This window comes from Protomyctophum bolini (genome assembly GCF_963924005.1).
Source record: "Protomyctophum bolini genome assembly, chromosome: 12".
NCBI lineage: Eukaryota > Metazoa > Chordata > Actinopteri > Myctophiformes > Myctophidae > Protomyctophum > Protomyctophum bolini.
In genome coordinates this window covers 14,901,362-14,922,998 of record NC_137873.1, presented here as the reverse complement: position 1 = coordinate 14,922,998, position 21,637 = coordinate 14,901,362, and the positions used below count along the sequence as shown (strand labels likewise).

At 47.6% G+C, this 21,637-nt stretch overlaps 2 protein-coding genes across 3 annotated transcripts in view; both read left to right on the top strand.

The window, feature by feature from the left end:
- The window catches only part of LOC308325718 (centrosome and spindle pole-associated protein 1-like), a 37,065-nt gene that overhangs the window by 5,512 nt on the left and 9,916 nt on the right, over positions 1–21,637 (top strand). For both annotated transcript variants that reach the window (XM_080778367.1, XM_080778366.1), the window contains exons 5-17: positions 272–334; positions 1,770–1,897; positions 10,368–10,462; positions 11,090–11,186; positions 11,299–11,356; positions 11,788–11,978; positions 12,585–12,763; positions 13,413–13,515; positions 14,934–15,033; positions 16,363–16,510; positions 17,041–17,163; positions 18,646–18,758; positions 19,054–19,203. In XM_080778367.1, coding sequence (XP_080634493.1) covers positions 272–334; positions 1,770–1,897; positions 10,368–10,462; positions 11,090–11,186; positions 11,299–11,356; positions 11,788–11,978; positions 12,585–12,763; positions 13,413–13,515; positions 14,934–15,033; positions 16,363–16,510; positions 17,041–17,163; positions 18,646–18,758; positions 19,054–19,203 — 1,548 coding nt within the window. The remainder of the gene's footprint in view (positions 1–271; positions 335–1,769; positions 1,898–10,367; positions 10,463–11,089; positions 11,187–11,298; positions 11,357–11,787; positions 11,979–12,584; positions 12,764–13,412; positions 13,516–14,933; positions 15,034–16,362; positions 16,511–17,040; positions 17,164–18,645; positions 18,759–19,053; positions 19,204–21,637) is intronic.
- LOC308325720 (dynein light chain 1, cytoplasmic-like) lies at positions 19,724–19,987 on the top strand (the record flags this gene model as incomplete). Its single annotated transcript, XM_080778369.1, has 1 exon — positions 19,724–19,987. One exon carries the CDS (start codon positions 19,724–19,726, stop codon positions 19,985–19,987), a length of 264 nt encoding a protein of 87 aa, XP_080634495.1.

Here is a 21,637-nt window from a genome sequence, read left to right as displayed (position 1 = left end):
CTACGACCTTTTAGATCTGCTAATTTTTTGATATTTTAATTTGAACTCTTTTAATGTGTATTCTTTTAAAGCAAACAGTTTAACTCAAATATTTGCTTACTGGAACAAAGTATTTTAAGATTGCGGTCGGTGGCCAAATACAAATTTCTTGACATGAAAAGGTTTGAGAACCACTGACATATAAACACTAGTTTTTCAGAAAAAATGTTTAGATTTAGAAGACATTTGCAGAATCGGCCTCAGATCTTAAACCAAAACACTTGAATTGCAGAGGATCAACATTGATCCTGCAGGGGGAGCCAGTCTCACACTGAGCCAGAGAGCAGAGGTCAAGGTAGGATCAATTAATAACTAAAGTACATTTACTTAAGTACTATACTTAAGTATCATTTTGAGGTATTTGTACTTTACTTGAGTATTTCCAAATTCCAATACTTTTACTTCTACTCCACTACATCTCAGAGGGAAATATTACTACTTTTACTTTTACTCCACTACAATTATTTGTTCATTTGAAAACTTGTGAAACGGATCTTAGCTGTTCTTCATTAGTTAGGTAGGTAGGTAGGTACTTTAATCATTCCGGAGGTGAAATTAACGTGTTACAGCAACTCTCATGGAAACATGCGTATTGAACAAATTAATATACTGAACTCTTCAGACCCACAAGAGATCTTATTAGTAAACGATACGACACGATACGTTGCTGTGTAGATTGTTTTGGTCATAGCCCTAGTAGATGGTCACAGCCCTAGTCCACCCCAACCAGAAATGCCCAGCAGTAACAGGCTAGCAGTACCCCAGACCATGTTTTATCGTGGTAAATTGGTTCAGATTCCATTACCTCGGGTTGTGAGTGCGTTTGTCATACCCGAGTGGATCTGTGAAGAGAAGACCCGTATTCGACGCTGCTAATTAGGAGAGAAACACATGAATGTTGTGTGACTTGTGTGATGATTTAGGCTGACCTAGGATCAGATTATACTATTATAGCAGCGCAAAATAAAGGAAAAATGGTTGAGCTGTGCTTGCATACCAGGCTGACAGTTGGCTGAGGTCAGCGACTGGTAGTGTGACTGTGATCATGAGTATCTTCTTCATCCAGGTGAAAATGGAAAGTAATTTCCTGTTATTGTAGACTGCTGTGTAGCTGCTAGATTTCATTAACTTGTAACCTTGGCGAGTAATAGATCGAATACCAGTCATTTTGGGGGTGATATCTTCATATAACATCAACCAGCAATAGAATCGTGTAGAAAACATACCGGTAATTGTATTTTATTTATTTATAAGGCCTTGTGTGGTAAGCTTCCTTTATACCTATCCTCGATTTTAGATCCAAAAGTCACTGGACATTCAATGATTCCACAGGCACAGAAATGCCATTCCACGTGTAACAGTGAACAGGGAAAGACTGCCTTCATTTACTATGCTAGTCCACACAAATGGAACAAACGTCAGGACTCTCTGAAACTGGTTCGATTGGTCTCCATAGAGACATTTAGGGTGCTTCTTGAGGACACACTGCATAGTGACTGCACCCGTTTCATGTAACACAACATTTATTTGCATCTGTGACGTTGCACTGTGGTTCAAATGTTTATTGTTTTTTCCATTATATGTATTGTGCTTTTATCTGATCAGGGCATCCTTGAAAAAGAGGGCTTTCTCTCAACGGGCTTCGCTGAATAAATAAAGGGAAAAAGAAAGAAATAAAGAAACACAATAGAAACAAACACAATATAATTACGTGATAAACGCTCCTCCAGGAGATGTCCCCTCGCCCCCCCTCCAGACGAGACGCCTCCACCCTGACGGAGAGACCAGAGGAAGATGAGGAGGAGGAGGAGGAGCTGTGGAGAGACAGGAGAGCTCACAGACCTCAACGCTCCACAAGGTAGAGGATAAACATCCCTACGCTGCTATAGAGGATAGTTTATGGTTTGAGTTGGGGCTGGGCAATTAATTGCATTTCTTTTATAATAAAACTATAAATGCACCAAGTATCTGTGTGTACGTCTGTAATCCACGTAACTCGAGAACCGTTCGCCCCACCGACTTCAAATTCAACACACGTTCCACCACACCACGGGATGCAGTTCCCGGTATCGAATTGGTCGGATCCCCGGTTGTCCAGAACCGCCCCAAAATAACTCCATATATTGTATGGGCATAAAAGGGACACAGACATAATATCTGGATGGGGCATGCGTTTCCAACTTGCATCGTTCCAAGTAGGCCAGTGCCCAACGGGCAACGGGCACCGCTGTAGAGGCTCCACCGGGCACCGCTGTAGAGGCTCCACCGGGCACCTCTGTAGAGGCTCCAACGAGCACCTCTGTAGAGGCTCCAACGAGCACCTCTGTAGAGGCTCCAACGAGCACCTCTGTAGAGGCTCCAACGAGCACCTCTGTAGAGGCTCCAACGGGCACCTCTGTAGAGGCTCCAACGGGCACCTCTGTAGAGGCTCCAACGGGCACCTCTGTAGAGGCTCCAACGGGCACCGCTGTAGAGGCTCCACCGGGCACCGCTGTAGAGGCTCCAACGGGCACCGCTGTAGAGGCTCCAACGGGCACCGCTGTAGAGGCTCCAACGGGCACCTCTGTAGAGGCTCCAACGGGCACCTCTGTAGAGGCTCCAACGGGCACCTCTGTAGAGGCTCCAACGGGCACCTCTGTAGAGGCTCCAACGGGCACCGCTGTAGAGGCTCCACCGGGCACCGCTGTAGAGGCTCCAACGGGCACCGCTGTAGAGGCTCCAACGGGCACCTCTGTAGAGGCTCCAACAGGCACAGCTGTAGTAGACTAAATTGATTGGATTAACCCATTAACTCATATCCCGATAAGGATGTGTTTTAGGTGCTTTTCATGAAAGCCCAGAGCTCCAAGGATGTGTTTTATGTGTTTTAAAATTTCAATTAATTCAGAAAGAGTTTGCTCTATACTACTACCTGCGATCAGCATCTCTGTTGCTGGTTGGTCCGTCACTCATTGACTTCAATGGTAGCTGAAATCTTAAAACCCTTATATCTCGGATTATTTTCCCAGATTGCGTGTATGATCACGGCTCATAAGAAAAGTGTCACTGGTCGCGATTACAAATCGCGGCCAGAGAATCCTTTAGCTATTCGCTAACTTCCGGTTCAAGACCAGGGCTATTTTTGCCCCTTGAATAAGGCACAGGTCTTGAAAGGACATCGCATGGCACAAAGCAAGCTTGTAGTGAGTGTGGGTGTGTGTGTGCGTGAAGCGAATATTTTTTTATTCAAATCTTTGCTTCTGGGGGTTGCCAGCCAAATATGGGGTGAAAAAGTATTAACAATGACATAGAAACATCCGTTTTTCAGAAAACTGTTAAGATATAGAAGAGATTTATTGAGTCGACCTTATGGGGTTATCCACTGCTTCTCTCATAAAATGCGTTCTATGGAAACAACTTCTAAATACACAACTATCTGCTTCATGGAGCTAGGCCAATTATTACATAATCGCCTAATCACAATCATTTTAGATAATCGCAATTATTTTTGCAAAATCGTTTCCATGCTGAAGAATTTCCATACATTTGCAAACATTTTTCAAAAATAACAGATCTACAAGCTTACAGACATGTTGTAAGCAATGTAGATCAACAATTTCCTCTATTTTGTCTGGGAGAACAGAGCAGCTGAATTCTTTGTTTTGAAGGTGGTGAATGGTGCTGGTTTACCCCACGGCTAGAAGGCTGTTCTATTACATACCTACTGACCGCCAGAGGCGGTGTTTTCAACACCTGGATATACATCACGCGCTCGCGCATTGGTCGAAAATTAATACCAACACTGTCACTCGTGACCACCTGTGGCGTGAACCACCCATATAGGTGCCCACGCCACAGGGATCATCCTTTTTCATCTTTTCGCCTCGAAAGCGCAGGTCGTTGGAAACTAGAACAGCTACGCTTTGGTGTCTCAAAACCTAACGCGGTTGGAGCTGCCTTGTGCCCTCCTGAGACGCGTGGTTTGTTTGCTTTGTTTCATGACTGGGGTTCCCCCCCGTGCGTTCGATACGGATAACTTTGTCACTGTGAGGTAAGTGACAGACTGCAGCATTGAGGGTGCCTCTCGCCCCGCCGCTGCTGCTGGCGTGCGTTCTGTAGGAACAACGAAGTGTTTCTGTGAGCAGCTCGCACGTGAGTAACCTATTCTTTATACTGTTGTTTGACAACTGTGTTTGGAACCAGCGCCGCATGTTTGCGCGCTGTATTTGTGCTAACGTAGCAACGAGAGTGTCCCTCGCTCCTCCGCTATCGTTGTAGCTGGATAGTATATGGATTACTTCCTACTGTTGTTTGACAACGTGTGTTTGTTGACAACGTCTGTTTGTGCTAACGTAGCAACGAGAGTGTCCCTCGCTCCTCCGCTATCGTTGTAGCTGGATAGTATATGGATTACTTCCTACTGTTGTTTGACAACGTGTGTTTGTTGACAACGTGTGTTTGTGCTAACGTAGCAACGAGAGTGTCCCTCGCTCCTCCGCTATCGTTGTAGCTGGATAGTATTTTGATTACGTCCTACTATTGTTTGTCAACGTGTTTAAAACCGGCGCCGCACGTTTGCGTGCTGTGGTTGGGCTGCTGACGTGAGCAACGAGAGTGTACCTCGCTCCACCTCTATCGTTGTAGTTTACTGGATTACTGTCCCGTTTAAAAGTTGAATAGGCGTTGATTTATTTCTTATTAATTGCCCTGTTCTATTTTGGCATTTATATAGGCTTGGCTCTGCCGCCTGCCACTGTATTTCAGCAAGGGCTGCTACAGTGTGGTTATATTTTGGTTGTATTGGTTAACCCATTCAACGCAGAGGGCTGATTTGATTTATTTTCTATTAATTGCCCTGTTTCTGTTTTTGCATTAATATAGGCTTGGCTCTGCCGCCTGCCACTGTATTTCAGCAAGGGCTGCTACAGTGTGGTTATATTTGGTTGTATTGGTTAACCCATTCAACGCAGAGGGCTGATTTGATTTATTTTCTATTAATTGCCCTGTTTCTATTTTTGCATTAATATAGGCTTGGCTCTGCCGCCTGCCACTGTATTTCAGCAAGGGCTGCTACAGTGTGATTATATTTGGTTGTATTGGTTAACCCATTCAACGCCGAGGGCTGATTTGATTTATTTAATTAATTAATATAACTCACTCAGTGCCGTTTCGGTGTAGTGCCCATATAGGCATTAAGAGAGTGTTCCTCGCTCCGCTGCCTTGGCAACTGTCACGGCGTACCGCCACCTAACGCAAACGCTGAGAGTGTGTCTCGCTCCACTGCGTTATCTAACATAAGCACTGAGAGTGTGTCTCGCTCCACCGCTTCACATAACACAAGCACTGAGAGTGTGTCTCGCTCCACCGCTTGCCATCATGGACAGCATCTGTACTGAATGCTCAGCCTTACTGAGTCTGGAAGATGGCCATGATATGTGCCCGGGCTGCCTCGGCATTGCCCATCTAAGACAGGCACTGACAGAGGAGGCCTGTACCAACTGTGCCAGCATGCCCTATGCGGCAAGAGTTGCGAGGCTGGCTGCAGTGGAGAGTTTCTTTAGCAACACAGCTTGCTCAGTAATGCCCACCTTGAGCCCGGTGAGTGATCCCCGTAAGCGCAAGGGTGTGGGGGCAATGGCCAAGGGCTCAAAGAAGCCCAAAGTAGCCACTGTGGTTAAAGAAGCCACTGTCACCAGCGATGACCCCTTGGCCCACAAGGTGGACACGTTGGCCTCTGAATTTGCGCAGATTAAGGCCCTCCTGCTCAATCTGCAGCCTGGTGTCCCTACCGCCGATACAATGGCTTCAGTGCCTCGGCGCCGGGACGGAGATGACCTCTATGGTCATGCCAGGGAGGTCAGAGGGCGAGATGAAGATGCCATTTCCATCACAGCCTCTGACTCCCTCTTCACTAGTCTTGAGGACCAGGAAGAGGACGAGGGGGGGGCACATTCGCTCCACTACTCAGAGACGAGTTCTCTGGCGTCGGAGGGGGATGCTGCTCGGATGCCTGGGGACGAAGTCTCTTTAACCAGGCAGACCATCCTGGTGGCGTTGTCACGGCTGGGGCTTGACGCCTCTGGGAATACAGCCCCAATTCAAAATGCCTTTTTTAAGGGCACTGAACAGCCGGCGCCCTTCAGTGTGCCTCCCTCTGCAGACTTCATAAGGGAACTCCAGTCGTCTTGGGGGGACCCGAAGTCCAGGCTCCACGTCCCACGGGACTGCAGGGCCTTGTCGACCATGGAGGGTGCGGCCGCATTGGGTTTGGACCGCATGCCTCCAATTGGTGAGACCATTGCCTCTCTGGTAGTGTCCCCAGACGAGGCCCTCAGGCCTGATGCTCGTTGTCCACGAGCGCAGTGCAGAGTCACGGACGACTTCCTGACAAAGAGCTACGACACAGCAGCTCGTATGGCGCGTTTCGGCAACTCCCTTTCTCATCTGGTCCTGGCCCTATCCCAGTCTCTCCAGACGGCGGGGGCGGATGCCCCGACACAGAGCCTGAGCGATGTTTCCCTCAGGACCTTTGCCTATATGACCAGGGAACTTGGAAGACTGATGTCCACTCTGACCATGGCCCGTCGCCAGGTTTGGCTCGCCCAGTCCCCATTGTCGAGCAGATGCAGGGATTCGCTCCTAAAGCTGCCTGTCGTCCCAGGGGAGGTGTTTGGACCCGCAGCTCAAGAAGCCCTGGAGCGTAGTGTGCAGGCACAGAAGTCCAGGAAGCAGTATGCTGACCTGCGTCAGGGATCTGGCAGGTCTGCGTCCCGGGCTGGCAGATACTCGGCTCCTTCCTACCCAGCCGCGAGTGGTAGACGTTCCTCGAGTGGCAGAGGTTCCTTCCCTCGGCAGGGCCGACCCCAACAGAGCCCCCCGCAGCCTTCCTTTCGGGCACCCACAGGCAGGGCGCCTAGGCGTGGGGCCTCTAACAGGCGTTCCTCCGGACCATCTCAGGCCCGGGGGAGTCGGACATGACCCCCCGGACCCAGGCCCCAGCAGGTTCACCCCACAACATCTCACCTGCTGGGAAGCCTTAACCCCAGACCCTTGGGTGCTATCGACACTATCCAGGGGCTACAGGATCCAGTTCAGACGTCGGCCCCCGCCATTCGATGGGGTAAGAATGACCATGGTCGACGACCCACTGAAGGCTCAAGCCCTCAGTCAAGAAATTACAGAGCTCCTACAAAAGGGAGCCATAGAAAGTGTACCTGGTGCAGCTCAACTAAGAGGGTACTACTCTTTTTACTTTCTAGTTCCAAAAAAGGATGGCAGGCTTCGGCCGATCCTCGACCTCAGGCGACTGAACCAGTACCTGAAGGTGTTTTCTTTTCGGATGCTGCGAACGGTGGACGTTCTCCAGTCCGTGTCAGCCAACGACTGGTTCACGAGCATCGACCTAAAAGATGCTTATTTCCACGTGCCAGTGGCACCACACCACAGGGAGTTCCTTCGCTTTGCCTTCATGGGGCAGGCTTACCAATTCCGGGTGCTCCCGTTCGGGCTCTCTCTCTCCCCCCGGGTCTTCACCAGGTGCATGGCAGCAGCGCTTGCCCCGCTACAAGCCGGAGGTATGAGGATCCTTCCATACCTGGACGACTGGCTCCTGGCCGCCTCGAGTCGAGAGAGGGTGCTCTGCGACACGGCTGCCCTTCTGGACCATGTGAAACAACTGGGACTCACGGTGAATTTCACCAAGAGCTCTCTGACTCCCCGGCAGGACGTAGTTTTCATCGGCATCGCCATCAACTCTGTCTCGATGAAAGCTTGCCCCTCCCCGCGGCGGGTGGACGACATCCTAGAGCTTGTCTCCCGTGTCCAAGGGGGTACAAGGGTGACATATGGCCAGCTCCTCAGGTTGCTAGGCATGCTGACGGCTGCATCCACAATCGTGCCCCTGGGGCTTCTTTCTTTGCGCCCTCTACAGAGGTGGACCAACGCCTTGGGCCTCGACCCCAAGAGGCACCAGAAGAGGCTGGTGAGTACATCCAGCCAGTGCCGGCGATTGCTGGATCCTTGGAAAAAACGGCAAGACCTTTGCCGCGGGGTCGTCTTGGGCTCAATACCCTCCCGCCGGGAGGTTATTGTGACGGATGCGTCCCTCTCAGGCTGGGGGGCCGTGTGGGAACACAGAACTGTCAGAGGGACCTGGGACCCTCGGCGGAGGCAGCAGCACATAAATGTACTCGAGCTCCGTACAGTGTGGCTTGCCCTCAGGCACTTCCTCCCTGCCCTAGAAGGGAAACACGTCCTTGTCAGGACAGACAATACGTCCACTGTTTACCATGTAAACCATCAGGGAGGCGTCAGATCCGAGCAGTCTCTGCTGGAGGCCCAGAGACTCCTTCGGTGGGCGTTCCCTCGCTTGGCGAGTCTCAGAGCGGTGCATCTCCCAGGGCTGAACAACCAGGCTGCAGACCTGCTTTCACGCGGATGCCCTCCTCCGGGGGAATGGAGGCTGAATCCTGCAGTGGTTCGGGAGATATGGAGGAGGTTCGGGAAAGCTGGAGTGGACCTGTTCGCCTCGAGCGCGTCGACGCACTGTCCCCAGTGGTTCTCCCTGACCGAACCATCCAGCCCGTTGGGGCAAGACGCACTGGCCCACCCCTGGCCTCGGGACGGTCTGCTGTACGCGTTCCCTCCATTCCCACTAATCAAGCTCACCCTGCACAGGATAGCCACAGACGGGCACGCAGTGCTGCTGGTGGCACCATACTGGCCTGGGAGGATTTGGTTCCCCATGATCCAGCAACTCCTCGACGGGACGCCTTGGCCTCTGCCGTCGAGGCAGGATCTCCTCTCTCAAGTAGGGGGCCGCATCTGGCACCCCTGTCCGGACCGACTTCGGCTCCATGTTTGGCCCCTGAAGGGCCGGACCTCCTACTAAACTCCTGTGATCCTTCAGTTATCCGCACCATACTCAGCGCTAGGGCGCCCTCCACTAGAGCACTTTATGCGAACAGATGGAAGCTGTTCTCTGGCTGGTGTGAGGAACAATGTGTGGACCCAGCCACGTGCTCTGTCCCGGTGCTGCTCCGCTACCTGCAGACACTGCTGGATAAGAGTCTTCAGCCCAATACAGTGAAAGTGTATCTGGCCGCCATTTCAGCCCGGCATGTGCCAGTCGACGGGCGTACCCTGTGGTCTCACCCATGGGTGGGTAGCTTCCTGAAAGGGGCTGTCAGGTTGCACCCCCCACACGTCACCCGAGTGCCTTCATGGGACTTGCCTATGGTGCTGGAAGCCCTGTGCTCAGCACCTTTCGAGCCACTGGAGCAAGCTGACCTCAAGTGGTTATCAGTCAAGACTGCCTTCCTCCTTGCCATCACATCCGCCAAGCGGGTGGGGGAGCTCCATGCCCTTTCAGTAGCTAACGAGTGTGTTAGGTGGGCTGCGGACGGATCTGTGGTCACACTGTGGCCCAACCCCTCTTTTCTCCCCAAGAGGATCTCAGCCTTTCACGTCAACCAGCCAGTCAGGTTGGCGGCTTTCACCCCGCAGCCGGGAGCGGAGGGGCTATTCCCTGCCGCTGGGCTGTGTCCCATCCGGGTCCTGAGGCAGTACATCGCCAGGACGACAGGCTTTCGGAAGTCAGACGCCCTCTTCCTGTGCTATGGAGGACACAGAAAGGGGCGTGCCGTCTCTAAACAACGGCTTTCCCACTGGGTGGTGGACGCAGTTTTGCAGGCCTACAAGCACCGGGGCCTGCCGGCTCCCGCTGTCAGGTGCCACTCAACTCGGAGTGTCTCCACCTCCTGGGCCGCGTTGAGGGGTGTCCCGCTGGCCGATATCTGTGCTGCAGCGACATGGGCCTCTTCGTGCACGTTTGCCCGCTTCTACAGGGTGAATGTGACCACCTCTCACCCTGTGGCGACGGCAGTGCTGTCCGCCTCTTCAACCTGCAACTGAGGTTCGGTGAGTGCAGGTTCCTCGTGACCTTGTTGGTATGAGTCATCCAGGTGTTGAAAACACCGCCTCTGGCGGTCAGTAGGTATGTAATAGAACGCAAGTTATCTATATAACTATGGTTCTATGAATACCGGATGACCGCCAGAGTTCATTGTCACTCGGAATCCCGACGAAAAGATTTCATGAGGATGATCCCTGTGGCGTGGGCACCTATATGGGTGGTTCACGCCACAGGTGGTCACGAGTGACAGTGTTGGTATTAATTTTCGACCAATGCGCGAGCGCGTGATGTATATCCAGGTGTTGAAAACACCGCCTCTGGCGGTCATCCGGTATTCATAGAACCATAGTTATATAGATAACTTGCGTTTCAACCAATCAGATTGCTTCCTCGAAACGACCAGTGGTATAATGAACTTTATCTCTTCTCCCATCAGAGACCATCCTGAAGTGGGCGGGGCCAAAGCAGGAAGGAGATCCAGCGCGTTGACCAATAAGGACGAGGCAGAGTTCACCACTGGACTTTTGATTGGTTAGACATTAAATAAATCCTCAGATCCTATTATGCGTACTTATAATTGTACAATGATCAATATTATACAAACATACATAACCATGTAGAGGTGGTGTGCACACGTGTTTGTGTGCCCATGCGTGCCCTCCAACAGTGTTTGTGCAAAAGAGTGTAATCTTCCATATATGTGACCAGATTTGACTGAGAGCCTGCCATCGTGCAAACTTTTCCCCAGAGGAGAATTTTTTTTATCCCAAAATGAGTTAATAGCACAGACAGACACTTCACGTACTAGACAACTAGAGCATGTCTGAAATAAGTGTCAGAGCTGAAATCGACATGTAAATATGAAATAAAGGCTTAAACATGTAGCTAGGTGTAATGTTAGAGACCACAGAAGTGAACCTTTCAAGCCTGTTTTCTCAACTCGCTGTTTTCTGCAAGACATTACTCTATAAGCCATATATCCAAAACTGGTGGGTCAAACTGAACAACCAATATGTCAATTTGAAGCTATGATTCCCTGCTTTTATACTGTATGACGAAATGAAAACGAAATTGAAGTATGGTAATCGATTTACTGTAATTGATTATCAAAAATAATTGTGTGTGTGTGTGTGTGTGTGTGTGTGTGTGTGTGCGCAGGCAGGAATGAGACAGACTCAGCGGTTCAAAGAAGGAAGGATCGATACAGAATGGAGCTACAGGAACAGATCGCTGAGCAACGCAGGAACAGAAAGAGGTGCACATTACGTAAATGTATGCGACGTGTGTCGCATTGTCCAACAGATGCATTTCACATAACTCTGGGTCAATTACATGTTGTGTGTGTGTGTGTGTGTGACTGTGTGTAGGGAGAAGGATTTGGAGTTGAGAGTAGCAGCTACCGGAGCCACGGACCCTGAGAAATTGGTGAGACTGTGACAACAGCCTTGTGTGTGTGTGTGTGTGTGTGTGTGTGTGTGTGTGTAAGGGCTAGCCCACCCGCTCACCTCCGCCCCTCCTGGTGATGTGGCCATCTCCATCTCCAGGTGAAACCTGGCTAATGACAGCTCATGAAATGTAAGCGACCTAGTCATCAATGGAGCGAGCTAGTCATCAATGGGAGTCCCACGCCATGCTGCCTAAGCCAATGGGAGTCTGACCCCATACTCTGAAACGCAGCCTAAGCCAATGGGAGTCTGACCCCACTAGTCGCTACTACACCACCAGCCACTGGACGTATGCTACGTATATAGCGCAACGCAGTAGAACACACCACTGGCTGGAAGGAACCCCAACCCCTAAACCTAACCCCCCTAAATGTCTAATCCTAATTGTGGCTTTCATTCTTTCCTCTCCAGCCGGACAGGATCAAACAGCTTGGTCTGAGCAGGTGGAGAATCCAGAGCTCTTTGGACCAAGAACCCACCCCCCCTGACCAGCTCCGCCCACCTGGACAGCTCCGCCCACCTGAACAGCCACGCCCCGCCTTCCAGTCGCCACTGCTGGACTGTGTCTGCTGTGAACGCTGTCCTCACTCACACACACCCAGGTAACACACACACACACACACGTGCGCCCATGTGCGGCTGGATCTGGATTTTATATCATAGGGATGGGACGACATGACAATTTCACATCACGATTATTGTGGCCAAAATAATTGCAATTGACGAATCAAAATATGCCCATTTTCTAAAAATGTCTTCTACTTCTACGACAGTTTTCTGAAAAAGCTATTTTTCTATGTCAGTCGTTCTTTTTCTAAAATAGCAGACCTACAAGCTCGTAGCGCGCTACTCGGTGGCGCGCTATGAGCTTGTAGATCTGCTATTTTTCAATAGCTAAAGCATGACATAATTCCAACACCAAAAATGGGTTAAAACTCCTGAAGTGCCACTTTTGTTAACCACTTGGCACTCTAGCCTTCATATTCTGTGGGGAATATTAGCCAAAAATAGCAGATTAGAAAAATAGCTCACAACGCGTCGCGCTGTGAGCTTGTAAATTCTGTTCAGTGTCTGTAAGGTTTGTGTTCAAGAATTTCTTGTTAAATGTGAATGCAAATACATTAAGGTGTGTGTGTGTGTGTGTGTGTGTGTGTGTGTGTGTGTGTGTGTGTGTGTCTGTGTCTGTGTCTGTGTGCGTGCATGCGTAGACTCCAGCCCTTGGTCCCCCATCCCCCCTCCAGTGTCCCAGACAGCTACAGGAGTGTGTATGAAGGTCCGTACCACCATCACCAACAGTATTACAACACCACCTACAGACCACCAGCCGACTACCACAGAATCCCACCGGACCACCACAGACCACCACCAGACCTCAGCCTTCTCTACTGTAAGAAGCATTTTAATGTTATATATTGTAGTTGTTCTCAAATGTTTTAATTTTCAAATGGAACTGACAGTATTCAAACCATATCCAAATTAATACTGTCAGTTATACTGTAGACCTGTAAAGGGTCCATTTTGGACCCCCCTCAAGCAACCCTGAGGGTCCCTGTCCTGGAGTGGACCCCACTTTGAGGCCCTGACCCAATTAGGGTCGGTTAAAATCCTTTTAACGATTCCAGTTCCTTAACGACTCCCTCTTATCAGCCTGATTCCTTAACGATTCCCTTCAGCGATTCTATGTAATTCCTATATATATACCTCACTGGTTTTTAAAGTGAGGTAGAGGGACCCTCTGGGTAGTTCCAAATAGCCATTTAAGCCTGTAACTCTGAGAGCGTACACATGGAACCGTATGGGTTCTCTCTCTGATTGAATGAAATTGTTATCCTGACCTGAAAATGTATTTTCTGTTTACTAATGAGTTTTAGAGATGAGGAGACTGTTACTGAACAAACACTCTATAGCAATTTAAAATATCCTTTCATTCTTTAAAATAAGAGTCCGGTTTGCAGCTTTAATATAAGTAGAATTGAATTGTGATAGACTACTTTTCATTATTACCTATGTATGTGTTGCTGTGTGTTGTAATGTAGATGGTCAGCTGCCCGTGTCATACCTGACGGTACCATCAGGGGGAGGTGTGTCCAGCCAGCTGGGTCACCACAGCCCTCTCAGCCATCATGAGCCCTCAGTACGGTAGGTATGAACCAGAAAAGAGCACTTATTATCTCTGCCAGGGTGGGCTGCCTAGCCAGGGCTGTGTACCGTAAGTTATTATCTCTGCCAGGGTGGGCTGCCTAGCCAGGGCTGTGTACCGTAAGTTATTATCTCTGCCAGGGTGGGCTGCCTAGCCAAGGCTGTGTACCGTAAGTTATTATCTCTGCCAGGGTGGGCTGCCTAGCCAGGGCTGTGTAAGTTGGACAATTACAATTTAGGAAGCTGGGAGTGGGATAGAATTTCTACACCATACGGGGGACCTTTAGCCTTTGTGACTCCCTTTATAGCATGAAAGCAGATTTGGAGGTGGAAAACCTGTAAGAGTAATAACAAAACGTGTGTTGGAGAGATATGGAGAGTTGCCTCATGATCCAAGGAATGAAGGAATGAATGAATTTTTTATCGATTACTCACATGGAGTGGTTCCGGTAAGAGATAGATACAAAGATTCTCCTTTGTCTCTCCTACCAGGACCACTGCTTCTCATCAACAAAAACAAAGAAATGTCCATGAATTCAAGTCTCCATTTAATGGGGTGAGCAGTCGATAAAAAATAAGTCATTTTGGGGTTGAACTATCCCTTTAAAGGTATATTCGGTGATTTCATGTTTTAGGTTGTTATTAGAGAAAGTAAAAGATGAGTGTTATTTATTTTTTCATTTGCTGCTTTCTTTCGTTTTATGGATTTTAGCTGTTTTTGACAGGGGTATTCGAGCATGGGGCTAAATATGTATTTTTTTTACAAGATTTTATAGTTATCCTACTAGACCCCAATAAATTACATCTGGCCACAAAAGATCTACTGAATGTGTCAAACTGACTTATTGAGCCTATGACACACAGTGTGACTTCCCCAAAGTAGGCTACGTTCACATTCAGTAGATCCTGTGATCTTTTGTGGTCAGATGTCATTTCTTGGAGTCTAAAATAATAAATTGCTATAACATTTTGTACTAAAAATATACATATTTAGCCCCATGCAGCAAACAGCAGCAAACACTCATCTTTACTTTCTCTAATAACAACCTAAAACATGAACCTTGCTTGAAAAAAAAACTAAAGTTGTCCTTTAATTCAAATATCACTCCTTTTTTTGTTTTGTTGTGATAATCCTCCCTACTAATATACAGTAGTGTGCTGACCATAAACAAACCTTAGGTTTCGTTTTTGGCTAGGTGGCCCAGCCTTCATCCAATCAGGATAGAGAGGGGCCTTCCACCAATCATGATCGAACGGGGGCGGGCCTTGATGTGTGTGCTGTTGGCCTGTCACTTGTCCTCCCACTGTAGTGCGTGCATGTGCACATCTTGTTACCGGGGCGGACTGGGGGGTTTTACAAATCACTGAATGCTCCTTTAATATAATATAATGTTATATTTTGTGCATTTTTTTTATAGTGTTGACAGTGTTACAGAACCAGTACTTCATGCATTTCCTTCAGAGAACAAATCGTCCATAACCTCTGCGATCTCTTATAAAGACGCTCTGAAACAACAGGTACAGTAGGATCACACACACACAGACACACACACACACACACACACACACACACACACACACACACACACACACACACACACACACACACATTGTTCTTCAATCCATCCTTTATCTATCATCCATCCAGAACCTATCCGATTCTTTCCTTTACAGCACAACTTCACTGTCATAGCTTTAGGCGTACTGTACTGGTCAGCTCCCAGTATAACAGCATTAGACTGTGGTTGTACTGGTCAGCTCCCAGTACAACAGCATTAGACTGTGCTTGTACTGGTCAGCTCCCAGTATAACAGCATTAGACTGTGGTTGTACTGGTCAGCTCCCAGTACAACAGCATTAGACTGTGGTTGTACTGGTCAGCTCCCAGTACAACAGCATTAGACTGTGCTTGTACTGGTCAGCTCCCAGTACAACAGCATTAGACTGTGCTTGTACTGGTCAGCTCCCAGTACAACAGCATTAGACTGTGCTTGTACTGGTCAGCTCCCAGTACAACAGCATTAGACTGTGCTTGTACTGGTCAGCTCCCAGTACAACAGCATTAGACTGTGGTTGTACTGGTCAGCTCCCAGTACAACAGTAAATGCTCGAAGGTTTGGAGACTGAATGACTGCATCTTGGTATTTGTTGTATTGACAGGAAGCGTCCAACAGAGGCAGCAGTGAGCTTTGTACACAGGTAACATCAGTGTATGGATCCTGATACCCAATAAGAACCCAATAATACAGTGAATAGAACCTTAGTTGGTAGGACCACAGTAGAGAGTCCCCTGCTGGCAGTTTGGCACATATTTGTGTTACGTAGTGGTTTTAGTGAAGTTTGCATTCTTTTAAATCTACTGGTTGTCAAAGTGGGCTCCAGGCGGGGCCCTCAGGGTTCCTGGACGGCGTTCCAAATGGACCGTTTACAGGTCTGTAACTTGTGTACAAATGGAACCAAATGGAGCCACAAGAGTCCATTTGGTTCCATTTGTACACTCTTTCTCTCTCTCTCTCTCTCTCACTCTCTCTATCTCTCTCTCTCTCTCTCTCTCTCTCTCTGTCTCTCTCTCAGGTTAAAGTTAAAGTCCTACTAGTTGTCATATAAAGTACATTGCTGTATGCGAGATTTGTTCTCCGCATTTGACCCATCTCTTGGAGCGGTGAACGGCAGCCGTGCCGTGCGCTCTGGAATCATTTTGTAGTTGATCCAACCCCCCAATCTAACCCTTGATGCTGAGTGCCAAGCAGGGAGGCATTGGTGTTAAGAAGCTCAGCTTCTTAATAATAATGTGTCATACAGAACGTGCGTTGCTATTATTAATAATGATGTGGTTACTTACTCCAGATAGAGGAGCGTGCGGAGAGGAGGCGTAAGGAGAAGGAGCAGGCCGACCGCTACGATGCTCAGCTGGAGCAGGACATGAGGAGACATGAGCCGTGGGGACGAGGAGGAGGCGGGGCTCCACTACGAGACAGCACCGGAAACCTGATCAGTAAGGACACACTGTACTACTGTATATTAAACCTGATCAGTAAGGACACTGTACTACTGTATATTAAACCTGATCAGTAAGGACACACTGTATTACTGTATATTAAACCTGATCAGTAAGGACACACTGTACTACTGTATATTAAACCTGATCAGTAAGGACACACTGTACTACTGTATATTAAACCTGATCAGTAAGGACACACTGTACTACTGTATATTAAACCTGATCAGTAAGGACACACTGTACATTAAACCTGATCAGTAAGGACACACTGTACTACTGTATATTAAACCTGATCAGTAAGGACACACTGTACATTAAACCTGATCAGTAAGGACACACTGTACTACTGTATATTAAACCTGATCAGTAAGGACACACTGTACTACTGTATATTAAACCTGATCAGTAAGGACACACTGTACTACTGTATATTAAACCTGATCAGTAAGGACACACTGTACATTAAACCTGATCAGTAAGGACACACTGTACTACTGTATATTGTGTGTGTGTGTGATGTGCAGCTGATCTAAAAAAGATGCACAGGTTGAATGAGGAGGCCTACAGTAAACCAGAGCACTACAGAACCAGACCCAGCAGAACGACAAGAGAAGAACCACGTATTGATCCCAATGACAGAGTGTCAGGTACTGTACCACACTACTATACTATATACACTATAGAGCAGGGGTCTTCAACCTCTTTCAGGGCAAGGACCCTGAGAGAGAGATATAGCAGGGACTAGAGGGTAGCACGGGTCCACACGGAACCGAATGCCCGAGAGCCGAACCGAGCCGTTTCAGGCCCAAAATATTGACTTGTCCCTCGGGGATGGCCGGATCAATTCCAAATTGCCGCGGGTCTCGTTCTGGGTGTCTGGAATTCAGTTACCCGAAAGGACCCGTGAGGATCTGAGCTTTAAATATATATATATTACACCCATCAACTTTAAAAATAGGTTTAAAAATCCATATTGTCTGTTGAAGATGAGGGCTGAGTTAGTTAGTTCCCCTTCTGTACAAGATGAGATTTTTGCCTAATGCTCCCCATCACACAAAGACTTTGCGGACGCCCTGTAGTTACTCTGAGGAACACCTATTGAAGAACCCTGTTATAATGATCCCAATGAGTGTCATGTACCACAGATACACTACAACACTGGTTCTCAACCTTAATGACGGGAGACCCCCCCCCAAAAAAAAAGTCTCCACGTCATTTTCTTGGCTTTCCCGAGACTAGCGTTTAACACATTCTGTACATATGACATCTGGAAACGTCATAGGGACTCGAACCGAGGGGTACAAGACGTCTGTAGACGTCCTAGCGCATCCTCAATAATATCGGGCGAGAGAGGAATATTCTGAATTTTTTCATATTTATTTTATTTGTCAGTTCGCCTTTCGGCTACCGTATGCTACACTCTTACCGTTCACTTAGCTGTTAGCGCCACAGAAAGAATGACTTGTGACTTGTCTCTCCTAATCCAGGGCGCTCTCCGTGGTTCTGAACTGATCAATATACTGGCGCTTCATTTCTGCTCCTCATCCGTCTCTCCCGCAAAATATGAACGCTTTTTGGATTATATATCGTATAAATTAAAACGATAGCAATGTAAGCTAACAATGTAAAGCACACTTATTTAGCGTATTCTTTCCGGGTCGTGGGTTTCAGAGTAAAAGCGCTTTCCGGCACCCCAGAGCTCCTATTTTGTAGGACTTCCGGCACTGATTGTGTTTTAAAGGAGGATTATTCTTGTTTGTGTGCCGGTGCATAATGGTCTGTGGTTGGCTATATATTTAGAACAGCGAGAACATAGGTACATTTTAACCAATAGTACCTCTATACACCTCTATACTACCTCTATAGCAACGAGTACTATCACAATATAGAGCTATTTAACTTTTTTTTCCCAATAATAATAATTATAATAATAATAAAATCACATATACAACCTTTAATTCCTCTTGTTTGCATTGCATCGGTGTGTACCGTATAGGTTTTTCTCATGTGTGTTAATCATTGTGTTTTGCGTGTATGTGGGTTTAACTCGTGTGTATTGTGTGTATGTATGTAGGTTTAACTTGTGTTTTAGGTTTAACTTGTGTTTTATTGTATTGTGTGTACTGTAGGTTTTGCCCATGTCCAGATGCCTCAGTATGGTCGTGGTAACGTGTTCCCCAGTGCGCCCACCGCGCAGCATGTACAAGAACAGGATAGCTACAAGACCTACCTCAAACAGCAGGTACTGGCTCAAATTCCACCTCAAACTACAGCAGTGTTCATTTCATTTACTAAAACCACGGCGAAAAATGTTCGTCGACTACCTTTAAGGCAGCAAATGAAACCAGAACGAAAATGTAAGGGAGGGACTAGAGGAGTCTCCCCAGGAAACCCTGCTGTGCTGTATGTATTAGGTCATGATGTTTTGGGGGTTGTTGTACAGATGTATGTACTGTATTAGGTCATGATGTGTTGGGGGTTGTTGTACAGATGTATGTACTGTATTAGGTCATGATGTGTTGGGGGTTGTTGTACAGATGGAGGAGAAGCGTCTGCAGGTGTCAGAGGAGCGAGAGCGAGCCCGGCTGGAGGAGGAGAAGGAGGAGCGGAGGTTGGAGGAGCAGAGGGCTCGCATCCAGGAGGAGTACCTGGAGGAGCAGGAGAAGAAGAGACGCAAGGAGATGGAGGTGTGTGTGGGTGTGTGCGTGCGTGTGCACAGACATACTGTACATAATGTATGACTTGTGTTACAGGGACATGGTAGATTATGGTACATGTCCCAAGCAATGGTAGCAAACTATGTAAAACCTTAATATTCAGCATAGCTTTCAGCTGGCAAGTGCCCTCAGATTTATGTGGATCCTGTAACATTAAAAAGAGATAGCGAGCAGATAAGCACGCCTGTGCAAATCGGCCCCGTTAGACCGACACGACCCAGGTTTGTATTTCGTGTTACGTCAGTCCAGAGCCCATATAAGCTTATATTAAATCGTTACACACCAAGAGTCATCGATAGACAGCCATAGAGGCCGTGAAAGAAAGGCGATAATACAGAGCGACAACATTCTACAAGAGAGACAACATTCTACAGCGGTTACAAAGCCCAAACTTTACCTCTGGGCCACTTTGTGGGTATTGTCGCTTAGAGAGGAATCATCTCTCTTTAAAAAGTAGACAAGAGGGAGATCAACAAGGAGAGTCGGCGTCATGTGCGACAGAAAGGCGGTCATCAAGAACGCCCACATGTCGGAGGACATGCAGCAGGACGCCGTGGAGTGTGCCACACAGGCGCTGGAGAAGTACAGCGTGGAGAAGGACATCGCCGAGCACATCAAGAAGGAGTTCGACAAGAAGTACAATCCCACCTGGCACTGCATCGTCGGGACCAGCTTCGGCAGCTACGTGACACGCGAGATGATCATCTATTTTTACCTGGGCCAGGTCGCCATTCTGCTGTTCAAGATCGGATGAGAGGTTCTCAACCCTTAGGGGTCCATCCATTTGTATACTGTCACTAGCCTCAGGGAACGCAGGTGTTTTGTTTTCAAAACAAAAAAGCCTGGGCGACGGAGCCAGGAATTGTGGTGAGTGGGAGTGGAGTCGGAGTGAACCTTGTATTTTGCTAAGCATTGCCAATAACATTGCAGAGGGGCGTCTGTGCAATTATGGGGACGTGATTGTTCTCTGCTGTGTTCTACCGAGGAGGAGAGGGATCCACCTGAAATTTTGAATCTGCCCCCTCTAGACCAGAAGTCACACTGGAAGGCTACACTGTCACTATCAGAGTTACCAGACGGGTGCATTTTAACCTCTAGTGGTCCCAGGACCCGAATCAGTGGGCTAAGGCAGCGAGGTTCCCAAAAGGTGCACAGAATCCAAAGGTACACATGGAACAATTCCAGGTGTGACAATCGTAGTTTAACCCTGGGGCATAGGCCCATTGGGTACGCATGCCCCCTCATTCATGTTGTAATCCAGGACAGGTGCAGTACCCATTATCACAGACCGTAGAGGCCAGTCTATGCCATCAGCACTATGGCCACATATTGATGACATCAGGGATCTCCATAAAGGGGACACATACAGACAGAGATCTCCATATATGGCCCTACAGTAAAAGGGACACAAACAGATACAGAGATTTGCATATTTATAGTGTATTTCTAGACATGGGTTGATCCAGATATGCGGGGGGCAAGACGCACAGAGATTCTGTATATTCAACCCTGTGTCTTGGAGACGATCAACACCCCATACGGGTAACTGAAGTGCCTCAGGGCTCAATACTAGTGTATTTCTGTTATTGTGAGGAAAGCTTTCACTGAAAATTGCCGATCGACAAGCTCACGTCGCAAGCTCACAACACGTTGTAGGCTCACAATGCAACATGTTGGGAGCTTGTCAATCAGCTGTTTTCAGTGAAGGCTTTCCTCACAATTCCAATATTGGTATGACACCACGCCATCGGGACAAAGAGGTTCCTATTTGGGGGAAGAATTTTTTTGTTATTTAGTTTTTAGTTTTACATTTCAGCTTTATTTTGATTGGACATTGAGGGTAACATGCAGTGAAGTGCATCCACCATAATAGTAGTAACCATAGTTATGTGATATTATTCAATGTCCTTTTGTTTTTTGTTTTGTTCTTATGGCATGGCTCTGCAGGAGTGTCTGTCTGTCTGTCTGGAGATGAGATTCACATTTCTTGTGTACACTGTACTGCCAGTACACATAACAGTACCTCCACTCCGTTTGTTTAGAGTATTTATGACGTAAATCATTTGCCAGCCAAGTCTATGGACTTTAGTATTTGTTCAGGGCACTAAATGGATGGATAAAGGAAAAGAAACAGCACAACTGTAACCAATGTGAAATAAAGCTTCAGGACTGGATAATTCAGAAGTGACAAAAAGGCACCCCTCACTTCACAAACGTGTGATTTTTTTTCACATACTGTATATTTCAATTATTAAACTTTGTTTTATAATGGAAGTCAACTAACTGATCAGGATGTTGCTCCGATTTGGAGTTGTACGTCATAGATATGTCATAGATGACTGACTACTGTATGATATTTATAGATTGTATTGCATTATAGGATAGGTGGATATATATGGGAGTA